The sequence below is a fragment of the Nycticebus coucang genome, chromosome 4 (genome assembly GCF_027406575.1).
Source record: "Nycticebus coucang isolate mNycCou1 chromosome 4, mNycCou1.pri, whole genome shotgun sequence".
In the NCBI taxonomy this organism is placed as follows: Eukaryota; Metazoa; Chordata; class Mammalia; order Primates; family Lorisidae; genus Nycticebus; species Nycticebus coucang.
Window position 1 is genome coordinate 87,828,087 of NC_069783.1, and position 12,321 is coordinate 87,840,407.

Below are 12,321 nucleotides of genomic sequence, written 5' to 3' on the forward strand. Positions count from 1 at the left end.
TATTATTGCTTTAGCTGGCCTGGGCTGGGTTCGAACCCACCACCCTTGGTGTATGTGGCTGGAGCTATAACCATTGTACTACCGGCGCTGAACCTCAAATCAATATTTTCATAAGAGCAATATTTTCATTAGTGAAGTAAGGTGTACGATGATGATTATACAGGTTCCCAAGTGACTGAACCATCATTAGTGTTGTTGTTATTTTTGTTTAGTTGCATCTCCATAGCAGCCGCATTCATGATGTGCTCTACAATTGCTCCTCAGTAATAGTTCTCACAAGATCCTCAGGAGGCAGAGGAAAGGACCAGGATTAACATTTCTGAGTTATCTGAAGAGTAACCAAGGTAAGCAGAACTGTAGAGAGTTGGCTGCCATCACTATTGATACTATACCCAGGCTTCCACCCCAGTCTGGTCCTACACTTCCATCCCCTGCTTCCAGGTGCCAGTTACTTCTGTGCCTCTTGCTATAACTACTGTGTTAGAATACCAAGTCAGGAGAAATTAGACTGAGCATTGGAATCAGAATCATAGATTTTTTTTTCCCCTGAAATAGATCTTTTTTTTTTTTTTGTAGTTTTTGGCCGGGGCTGTGTTTGAACCTGCCACCTCTAGCATATGGGGCCAGCGCCCTACTCCTTTGCTCCACAGGTGCCACCCCCCCCCCCCGACGAAATAGATCTTATGATCATCTAACAATGCCTTTTTTTTAAAGAGGTAAATAGGACTAAAGAGAATACTTCATTCAACTCACACAAGCCACTTTACTCCCAGTCCCACGCTTGTTTTGCTTGTTTTTACTAGTTTCAGTCTTCATTTTCTCTTTATCTTCTTTCTTTTACCCTTTTCTGCCATCCATTTCCTTCTTTCTTTCTTTTTTTTTTTTTTGAGACAGGGTCTCACAATATTGCCCAGGGTGGTATGATTATAGCTCACAGCAGCCTCAAACCTCCAAGCTCAAGCAATCCTCCTGCCTCAGCCTCCCAAGTATCTGGGACTACAGGTATGTGCCACTCTACCTGGCTCATTTCTTTTATTTAAAATTTACATGGCTTAAACTCCCAACTAGGAAACATCCATTTGCCAAGAATCTGGTATTCTACTGCCTAAACTAGGATGGCCTCGGGAAATTGAGAAAGACTTTAACAATAACAGCTAGGCAGCACTGACACGGTCCCATTAGTACTCCATGCCCTCCTTTCTCCCAACCTCCATTCGCAAATTTAGGCACTGGCGTCTGACAGGGGCCTAGCCCATACCTCGTGGAGTCCACAGCAGTCCTCACACACCTTGGGTTTATCCTAGAGCAGAGCAGACTTCTCTTTGGGCTCTGGAAGAAGGCCACTTTTCTGTAAGGCTACGGTTGAGAGTTCTGGGCTGGAGTTCTGTCACCCTGGAGGAAGTGTGTTGACAATACTCAGGAGAGTAAAAATATTCCTTTTTGTGATCGGAATATAACTTTTCTCTCCTCTACCTTGCCCTAACCAGAAGGATGTCACCCCATACTCAGAGTGATTCCTGCCTTATCCAAGCAAACCACCCTCTTCTGAAAAGATGGCTCCTTTTCCTTCGAATGCCTCCCACTAAATGCCAGGGGGAGTTAAATGTTCTGCCAATTCACACGCAGCCCGTGGGCACAATCAACAAACTAAACCAAAATACTAACTGCAGTTGCTAAGTTCCTCTCCAAATCTAACCACCTACTCTTCTGATTTCAGAATTTCTCCCTTCCTCCCCTCTATGTATCTTTAGAAAGTTCGTAAGTTTCCTGCTCTTCTTCCTTTTTTCTAAGACTACATGTTTATAATGTTCGTGATCATATACAGCAAAACAGTAAGTAAATGAAACAAGTTAATAACTTCCTGCAAACAACAATGCTATCCTGTATGCCATCTATCATTATTTTAGCCAGTATCGATTTAAATGACCATAGGAAAGTACAGAACAGAACTGAATTCCCCTTGACACACTTCCCTTGTGGCCACGCCCACTTGAGGAAGACTACAAAAGGTCCAGAAGCCTGACTCAGGCTTAAGTTTCCAGCCAGAGAGGGAGTCATTTCATTGGCGTTGAGTCAGCAAAGGTATTGTGCTTTTCACATCTTTGGCTCTTAAAGTATTTTTTTGCTTATCCCTTCAGCTGTTGTTTTCTCAGACTGCCTGCCTTTTCTAAAACCACAGCCTGTCCTTTCTTTCATTTCTTGTCTCTCCCCGGTTTGGTGTGTGAGCTAGAATCACAGTCAGATTTCAGAAAATGATTCTCTGCTTTCCTGCTGAGGAACTGAGGGACGGCAGGACTAGCTTCCTGTGAGGGCATCAGCGGGTACTGCTGAGACTTCCCTTGGGAAGGAACCTCTACTACCAAAAACTATTAGGAGAAAATTGAGTATTTCTTTCTTTCTTTTTTTTTTTTCTTTATTAAATCATAGCTGTGTACATTAATGTGATCATGGAGCACCAAACAAACACTTCTTATTCTCTCTCTCCAGCTAGCATCATCTATGTAAGGAAATACCTCATTCTTCTGGGGTTATTTTTTAACTGATTCAAACTTTCATTGAATATCTACTATGTGCAAGACCTGCGTTCGGCACATAAACAATATCACAATAAACAAATCATTCTAAAAGACATGGAAAGAAAAAAGTGTACAATCTAATAAAGGAGAGAGATGCACATAAAAATAATTCAAGGAATCACTTATATAAAAAAATTAGTAATTCAGAGGGGTGAAAAGAAGAATGGGAAAAATTCTGAGTATGGACTAAGTCATTCAATGAAATTTCTCAAGAAGCACAAAGTGGGGGTGTCTCTCCTTGCAGGCATCTGATTCAGAGGCTGGCTCAGCAGACAGCCACTGGTGTTCTCCGTTACAGAAGATAAGATGGCCAGAGTTCCGGACCTGTTTGAAGACTACTACAGGTAAATAATAAGATTCTATCTCTTGTGATTTAACAAAGAGTTCAAGGATCATCAGAATCTGGCTAGACATTACAGTGGCCAGAAGGGCTAAAGAGGCAGAGGCTAAAGAAGATGTATCCTATCCCTGGAGCCAGAGCAGGTTCACAGAAGACGCAGAAAACCTAAGCATCATGTTAAACTGAGATCACATTGACAGGAAGACAGCCTTTTAGGAAAATTACTTTTGAGGTCTGTTGAATCCTCTGTGAATTTCAACATCAACTTAGACACAGCCTCGGTTGAGTTCACATGCTCTGAAACAAGAATGGATTTCAATCGTCTGCCTGAGAGGCAATCCATTGTCAGGAAAACTTGATCACAACTGGCAGTAGAAAATGGCTTCACAGCAATCTGGCCACACTAATTCATGCACACACACAGCCCAACATCATTCAGACACAGAAAAAAGGTAAATGAATGAAAAGTTAAAATAATGGAACATTTTAAACTAACATGATGTTCATCTTATTTATACTAAATACTAACACAATCTAGGCTGTCAAAATGTTGTCTGGATATTTTACCAAATATGAATTATTAAATTTGTTTTAGTGAATACCTGAAAACAATGTGTAGCATATAACCTATCTGGTTAAAACAAAAATGAGATGCTTCAAAAGTATTTCTTTTCTCTTCAGGAGCTTAGCATTTTCCCCTGAAATTAAAGTTCTTCAATTTATTAGCCAACCTTAATTTTTGTAGATAAAACAGAGGTAAAGTTCAAGGCCTACCCTGATAATCACTAATTCCAAATTAGAGAGGTATGAATTACCATATGTATGTGTATGTATAGAAGCCCTTAATTTTCAAAGATGACAGTAATGGCTCTGTGTGTGTGTGTGTGTGTGTGTGTGTGTGTGTGTGTGTGTGTATGTGGTGTTACCCAATGTTAACATGGTCATTAAAATACATTGTTCGGGGACCAGAGTGAAATAACAAACAGAATTATATTTTCATCGTCTTATTTCAACAGTGAAAATGAAGAATACAGTTCTACCTTTGACCAGCTCTGTCTGAATCAGGTGAGCAGATGATTGTAATTCTTATGGGATTGCTATTCTGACACAGTAATGTCTTCATCAGAAGAGAATAGCAATGATGTGAATCTTAGATGCTTTTGTTTTATCTTCACTAGAGGTCCAAAGACCTGCATTCCTTCAGTATAAGGGAGACCTCTGCCTCTCTACACTAATACTTGATGGTGTTCTTCATGCTCACCAGCTTTTTCCAGAATAGAGCAGAATTATCCCAAGTCCCCAAGAGCTGGAGTCTCCTGAGTCAGGTTTCACTAGGATGTCAGTTATGCCATCCTGGGACAACCTTTTCATTCCATTTCACGAGGAGTCTGGCTCTTAACCTGGTATGTTGTGGTCACCCTCTCTGACACCAACAGAGGTTAGGTCTCCAAACATAATGGTCCATGAAGCTGAGGGAGAGGAAGCAGGACAATGGATAGTGCGAAATTTATAGTCACTCATCGAACTGTGTTATTGTGTTTGGAGACCACAAATACATAGCATAAAGCACCACTTTGTATGTCTCTGATACCGGCTTTAACAGCTGTCCTCAAAGGAGTATCTAAAATATTTTGAACATCATCAAGTAGATGTTTAACTTCCTTAGAGGGAACTAATTGGAAGGCTACCATTCAATAAGATCATTGTCAACCTATTTAATAACAACATCTCATTTTTGAGTATGTAAATAGATGGAAAAGTCTGCCCAAGAAATCACATCCTTTCATACTGGAAGGAATGAAAGAAGAGAGAGGAGGAGAGAAGGAGCAAGGGAGGAAAGGAGGGAGGGAGGACTGATGAAGCAAAAGTTAACCAAGACCCAAATAAAGAACCTTCTCATTAAGTCTGTTGAGTATCTCTCCTACTAAAAACAGTCTCATTCCATGGCCATGGCAGCCTCTCAGCCTCTACTGTCCTTCCTCACAGAAATCCTTCTATGATGCAAGCCATGGCTCACATCATAAAGACTGCGTGGATCAATTTATGTGTCTCAGTGCCTCTGAAACCTCTAAGGGATCAGGGTATACCGTCAAGGAGAGTGTGGTGGTGGTAACAGCCAAGGGGAAAGTTCTGAAGAAGAGACGGTTCAGTTTAAATCAACCCATCACTGATGATGACCTGGAGGCCATTTCACATGACAGAGAAGAAGGTAAGTCCTCAAGCACAATAACATCCTTGCCTTCCAGTTTTAGGTTAAGTAGGGACAATAGAATATAGTGGAAAATAGAACCTGAATCAGAATAACAAGAGGGAAACCAAGCATTGGTAATTATAAGGAAGGCAAATTAATTTTGATCCTACTCCAGAAGGGAGAGATTAGCAGTGACCTAGATCTAGAATACTTACTCATGGGCGAATTTGGGGGCCATATTGTAAAGGTCATGTGACTTTGAGACTTTCTGGAGAAAGCAGTTATATACTGAGTCTATCACTGCCAGCACCGTGTTTGGTTTCCTTAAAACTTTTCTGTGTGTGTACACACATATGAATGTGTCTAGCATTATTATTATATATTATACTATACGCAATTTTATTTCTAGCTTTTTTCACTTAGCAACATCAAGAACATTTTAGAGTGCTAATTTGTGTCCATATAAGTAATGCAACGATAAACATCTATATCAATACATTTTCATTTCTGCCACCATTTATTTTCTTAGAATAAATTCCTAGAAGTAGAATTTTGGAGAGCCACGAGGATTTGTGAAGCTATTGACACATAGCACTTTCCAGAAAGGTGGAAAGTACACCCCTCTGCGACATATATAATTTTTAATGTATTCCTTTTTTGCTGAGTTCTTTCATTTGCAAATACAGAGGAGGAACACTGGTAGTCTTCCTGGTCACTTAGAAACCCTCAGTGAAAAATGAGAAAGTTGCACTAACAATCTCATTTTTAAAAAAACAACAAAACTATCGCATGAGGAATCAAAGTTTAAAAAGATTCAAGATAATCCTAGAATCAATTCTACTGCTGACTGGGTGATTTCACTTCTCTCTGTTCCTCACCTGGATTAGAATATTCATAACATCCCTTCCAGAGCTATTGCCTATGCTTGTACTAGAGTGTATAAATCATCTGTGTTTATATGTAGCCAACAATCTGAACTTGTGTTAATCGTCTTAGAAATCATCCAGCCCACGTCAGTACAGCCCATATCAGTACAGCCCAGGTCAGTACCTATCAATTTCATGAGCAATGTGAAATACAGATTTATGAGGATCATCAAACACCAATTCATCCTGAATGATGCCCTCAATCAAAGTGTAATTCAAGATAACTCTCATCAGTACCTCACCACTGCTGCACTAAATAATCTGGATGATGCAGGTAAATGGCCAACTCTGTGATCCTCCTCTCCTTTTATTTGCTTATTTACTTATTTCAAGTTTTCTTCTTTCAAAAAATACACTTCTTTAGATTCCTGGTTTGCACAGTTCTTCTAGAATAGGTTGAACCACATCACTCCTGGTAAAAATCTCAGGCAAAGGCAGCTACAGTGGCTCACACCTGTATTCCTATCACTTTGGGAAGTGGAAGAGCACAATCCCTTGAGCCCAGGAGTTGAAGCTGCAGTGAGCTATGATGACACCATTGCACTCTAGACCAGGCAAAAGGTAGAGACCCTATCAAAAAAAAAAAAAAAAAAAAACAATCTCAGGCAAAGACAGAAGTTTCAGCTATCTCTAGAAGATCCACAAGGGAGAAATTTCTTATCTTTGAGAGCACACCGTGAAGTACAAAGCTTGTTGTCTTCTTGGTTCTTACCCTTGATTTTAAGGATAAGGAAACTGATGCTTGGAAATGCTAAATGACTTACTCAAATTTACCCAGAAACTAATGAAAAACAATCACTCTCCTTTTAAAAGCCCACAGATCAAACTTACAAGTAACACCAAAGTAGGAAGATCTTTATTATTTTTGATAATTGTGAGCCAAAACAACAAGAAGCTGTAAATATGGTCTAAATAATAAATGAAATCAAGAAAAAATCAAGAAATTTTGTCTCACAGATCTGATTTTCATGGTGGACATGTTTTAGCTTTAGGACATATCAACAGTATACAAAATTATTTTTAAAGATCCAAAGAGATCCAGGGTGGTGGTTCACATTGGTAATCTTAGTATGTTGGGAGATCGAGGCTAGAGGATCACTTGAGAGGCCAAGAGTTTGAGGGTGGTAGTGAGCGATGATGACAACACAGCCCTCTAAACCAAGTGACAGAGATTGTCTCAAAAAGAAAAAATATATATCCAAAGAGGCAACTGTGAGATAAATAAGCAAAACTTTTTCTGATTGGACGCACTTCAGCTAACATTCTACAACATTTACATTTCTTCCATTCTACAACACTTACAAATTATTTTGTGCTCTATTTCCCTACTTAATGTTATTTCATACAATTTTCCCACATATTGACATCATATATGTACTTGCCATTTTTAATGGCACTAGAGTATTCAATTATGTTGCTCTGCTGGTCTCTTGGGTTTATTCTAAATAGCTCATTGAAAATATCTTCTATACATTATTCTTCTATATATTATACTTATAGATCAATAGGCATAAATAATTTTACAGCTTTTATCAAACATCATTCTCTGAGGAAAACTGAACCACTTTTCACTATCACTATCAGCTTCTTTAAACCCCTCCACCTTACGTCATTATGAACTCCTGATCTAACGAAGTACAGGTTCTTATCTCACTAATGTAATTATGAGAGATTCAATAAATATTTATTTGAGGTAGCATCCATCACAGCATGATAGAGGTGAGAAAAATGAATAAGAGCATTCATCCAACATAGAAAATTCTAAAAACAGTAACCAAGTTTTCACCTGCCTGGTAAATGTGGTAGACCTTGTAAAGGATGCAAAGATGTACAGCACTCCATTCCTGGTTTCCAGGTATTCACACCATAGATGGGGACCTAATCACACACACACACACACACACACACACTCACACCTACATACAAACACACATAAAATCTACATAAGCCTTTGAGTTTATACAAATACAATGTATTTACTTTCTTTTTGGCTCTTCTCTTTACCAGTGAAGTTTGACATGGGTGCTTATAAGTCAGCAGAGGATTCTAAATTGCCTGTGACTCTAAGAATCTCAAATACTCGACTGTATGTGAGTGCCCAAGATGAAGACCAGCCAGTGTTGCTGAAGGTCAGTTGTCTTTAGTGGGCTCTTACCCTCACTGACATCTCATACGTTTATAAATAAGCCAAATAGGCACCAGCCCCCAGCAGGGTGACACCATCCTCTTCCCTCCCTACCACCTGCCCACACCAGCCCACTTGGGCTTCTTATCCTCAAAGGCAGCTTTAGGTAGCATCCATCAGAGCATGATAGAGGTGAGAAAAATGAATAAGAGCTAAATTACTTTCTTCCTTTTTTCCCCCTTTGACTCTACTCACCTCCCATCCCGGGGCATCTGTTGATTCCATCTCTACTGACAGCTATAATCTGAACTACATGATATTAAGCACTAGGACAATGGGGCCTCCAAGAAACTCAGATAAGGTGACTGAGATCAAAGAGGATTAATCACCTGCCACTGGGCACAAAGCAAAAAACTAGGAGCGAAGATTCATACCCTGACTTACTTGTTCCAGTGCCTCTCCCTTTTCAGAGGCACCAGCGTTATCCCCTGTCCCAGCCCCATCTCCACTACCACTGTACCCCTCAAACATACAGATTCACATGCATGGCCACTCTAGCCTTGATGTTTTCTCTACTGATGTCTCTTATTCAGTAAACATAGAGCCCAAAGCCACCTATCCCCAGCTAGAATTTGTGCAGATATGTATGCTTCTCTAACTGGATCAAGCAAAACGAAAGTGATATCCTACAGAGTAGGGCAGTAGCTTCATTCATGAATTCATTCAACAGGAACTTTTTATTAAGAGGCTTCTATTTTTCAAGCTTAGTGCCAACAGCTATGTAGACAGTGGTGAGTCAAAGCCCCTAGCCTTATAGAACTTAGTCTTCTGGGAGACACAGACTACAGACTAGCCAAGAAATCAACAGAAAATATAAGATAGTGTAAAGAAAATGAACTGGGTGCTAAGGCAGAAAAAAATGGGGGCGTGCTATTTAGATGGAGTGCAAGAGTAGAGCTCCCTGTGACATGGAAGCTGCTGATAGGAAGGAGTGTGCCATGTTGGGTATGGAGTGGGCATTCTAAACAGAGGGGTCTGAGTGAGCCCAGATGCCAGGGCTTCAGCATCTTTAAGTCAAGTTTCAAGGATCAGAAGAAGCAGTCTTAGAGGCAAGGCATTGTGAGGAGGAGGAAAGATGTGCAGTGGCTAGTGCTTACAGAGCTTGCATTTGAATTTCAGACAGTGCATTGTCCCAACCTCATTTCTATTTCCTAAAATGAGGAACAGATCAGATGGAAAGAAAGTAGAGAACCCAATTAGGAGGTTGTAACAGCTACCATGGGGTTATGGGGTAAGGAAAACAGGTGGAAAGAAAATAGAATTGGGCTCTATTTTAGAGATACAATCAACAGGAGGAAGAGGAGAAGTTGTGTGTACTGAGATGTGAAAAACTAGGAGAGGAATAATTTTCAGAAATAAAATCCTTGCTGACATTCGAAACCCCAAGGAAATCTCCAAAAGTATATTTACTTGCTTTCGAGTGAAAAGAGTGAGAAAAAAGCATCTCAATTTGCAATTTGAAATCTGTTTTTCCATGAAAGTATTTTTCCATGAAAGCGTTGTTAGATTCCATTCATACTCACAGGAAGAGTGCATTCTAAAAAAAATTATATTGAAACAGTTTGACTACTGATATACTTGGGAAGTTGTGTGTGTGTGTGTGTGTTTGACTTTCAATTGTTGACTTAAATACAAAGATAAATGTCATCTACATACTAAATTGTTTTCCTAAAGGTATAATTTGCACACTTGGAGGTCAATATGTCTAGGAAGCTTAGAATTACCAGAGCGCGGGTTTGATGCAAAATGCCTTATGCCTATGTTGAAGGCAGGACATGAACACTGTTTTACACTTACCTGACTGGATACGGGAGATGCTAACGTCATTGGAAGTCTTCATGAGTAATTTAGATCGCCCTCTAATCAACTAAGGAAACCAGCACTTATGAATAGACTGAGCTATGCATCTCATAGGCATGTAATAAATGCTTGCTGAATGAACAAATGAATGAAATACTTATATTATCACATTAGAGCCATAGTCCTAACATGCGTGCTATTTCTCACAAAAGCCAGGTACCAAAGGGTTGAGCTTCAGTTCTTTTTCTAGCATCTTGTCATTCTCTAACAGAATTCTGTTCTCCTTATGGCAGGAGATGCCTGAGACACCCAAAATCATCACAGATGGTGAGACCAACCTCCTCTTCTTCTGGGAAACTTTTGGCACTAAGAACTACTTCACCTCGGTTGCCCAACCAACATTGTATCTCGCCACAAAGCAAGATAATCTGGTGCACTTGGCAAAGGGGCCACCGTCTACCACTGACTTTCAGATACTGGAAACCTAGGCTTAGCTTTTAGTCTACTCACTTACCAAGTAGTGACAGACTGTATGTACCATGTACATGAAGAAGTCAAATCCTTTACTCTTAGTCATTTGCTGAGTATGTGCTTAGCCTTTGTAATTCTAAATGAATTTTTTCCCTCTTTGTAAGAGAGGAACAAGGTCTAGTGGAACCAACATTAATGCAATGTTGTTTGTTACTTAAAGAACACCCTATACTTTGCACGGTACCAATCATTTTAATTATTATTCTTCATAACAATCTTAGGAAAACCAGTGCTACTGACTATGCTTACAAAAAGACTACCCATAACACAGATGGGCTGACTGAGGCATAAGAAAACTATAAAATAAATGCACATGGTAGCAGTTGGAATGAGAAGGCACAAACCTAGGATTCTTTTTTTTTTCTTTCCTGAGGCTGAGTCTCAGTTGTCCTGATATTGAGTGCCCTAGCGTTATTACTCACAGCAACCTCAAACTCTTGGGCTCAAGTGATCCTCTTGTCTCAGCCTCCAAAGTAGCTGGACCTATAGGCACCAGCCACAACACCCAGCTATTTTTAGAGACGGGGTCTCACTCTTGCTCAGGCAGGTCTTGAACTCATGTACTCAAGCGATCCACCAGCTTCGGCCTCCCAGAGTACTGGGATTACAGGCATGAGCCAACATGCCCGGCCTGCCACAAACCTGGGATTTCATTCCAACCATTTGCCTTCTGCTGATGGGCCTTTAATCAAATGGTATGAGTTTCTAGGACCTTGATTTTATCATTTTCAAACTGGAGGGAATAATACCTACATCCTTGTTGTGTCAATATTTTTTTATACCTATCAGTGAGATCATTGTGGTCAAACACTTCTTGAAGCTAAGCCTCAAAAAGGAGGCAAATGTTATTTTTAATTATTATTTATGTATATGTGTATTTATAAATATATATTGAAGATAACTATAACATTATTATATTTATGGCAGCTCCTTGCATCCTCTGAGTGTGACCAGACATCCTCAACAAGAGCAGACAGTGTTTGCCAGGCTGAGTGAGTTTCATTTAGTTAGCAAAAGGGCACTTTGTTCCAAGTGATGATTTTTCCATATCATGAAACTCAGAATTGTAGTACTTGGGGACCCTATAATAATGATAATAAATTTACCTCAATTACTTTATTTGTTTGAAAATTGGGCCAGTCTGTGACTCTTTTGTCCTTATACTTGCCTTGACATTCTTGTGTCTGTCAATTGCAACTGAAATCAAGTCCCACCAGCTAAAATGAGATGAACTCAACTTTGGCAGCCATGAGACCAATGTAATCAATGATTCGTCTAGGTTCCAAAATTTGTGATCAAACCATCGTGATACATTATTATCAACTATCATGATTGATACATTATTGTCCATCATAATCGAACAAAACAACAAAAGTGATCTGACACATAGTTATTTGTTATCTTAATCGTGATTTTATTTCATGGTAATTAAAGACTAATGATAAAGGTTTACATAAATGACTATACTTAGTGTTACTTTACAAAACCAAACTAAGATTTTATAGTTTTTCTCTGTTTTGTTAGCTGCCAGTATGCATAAATGGCATTAAAAATGATAATATGCCCAAGTTCACTTAAAGCTCACATTCACATATATAGCACATGTGTTCATGTATCCATACAAACTCGCATGTATGAAGCCACATTAAAAACATAAAGAATTCATTTGGAAGACATGGTCACAAGATATATTGAATTGAAAAATCAAAGGAAATCAAGGTTAAAAGCAAGAGAACTTGGAATTAGATATGGGGATAATGACGAAGAAGATG

The 12,321-nt window shown here is 39.3% G+C and overlaps 1 protein-coding gene across 2 annotated transcripts; it reads left to right on the top strand.

Moving 5' to 3' along the window:
* Positions 1-2,061: 2,061 nt before the first annotated feature.
* IL1A (interleukin 1 alpha) lies at positions 2,062-11,995 on the top strand. 2 transcript variants are annotated; one of them, XM_053589950.1, is made up of 7 exons: positions 2,062-2,082; positions 2,821-2,920; positions 3,933-3,981; positions 4,903-5,125; positions 6,104-6,307; positions 8,041-8,162; positions 10,312-11,995. In XM_053589950.1, the coding sequence occupies exons 2-7, from the start codon at positions 2,883-2,885 to the stop codon at positions 10,504-10,506; spliced, it is 831 nt and encodes a 276-aa protein (XP_053445925.1). In that variant the 5' UTR covers positions 2,062-2,082; positions 2,821-2,882; the 3' UTR covers positions 10,507-11,995. The 2 variants fall into 2 exon arrangements, with proteins under 2 accessions (XP_053445925.1, XP_053445926.1); XM_053589951.1 differs by lacking the exon at positions 2,062-2,082 and having other exon boundaries at positions 2,767-2,920.
* Positions 11,996-12,321: the final 326 nt, after the last annotated feature.

Bases quoted from the DNA above. Each gene is read 5' to 3' on its own strand.
- IL1A (XM_053589950.1), top strand. From the start codon at position 2,883: ATGGCCAGAGTTCCGGACCTGTTTGAAGACTACTACAG. The intron at 5,126-6,103 runs GTAAGTCCTCAA...TAATCGTCTTAG, and splicing joins TTCACATGACAGAGAAGAAG to AAATCATCCAGCCCACGTCA. The intron at 6,308-8,040 runs GTAAATGGCCAA...TCTCTTTACCAG, and splicing joins AAATAATCTGGATGATGCAG to TGAAGTTTGACATGGGTGCT.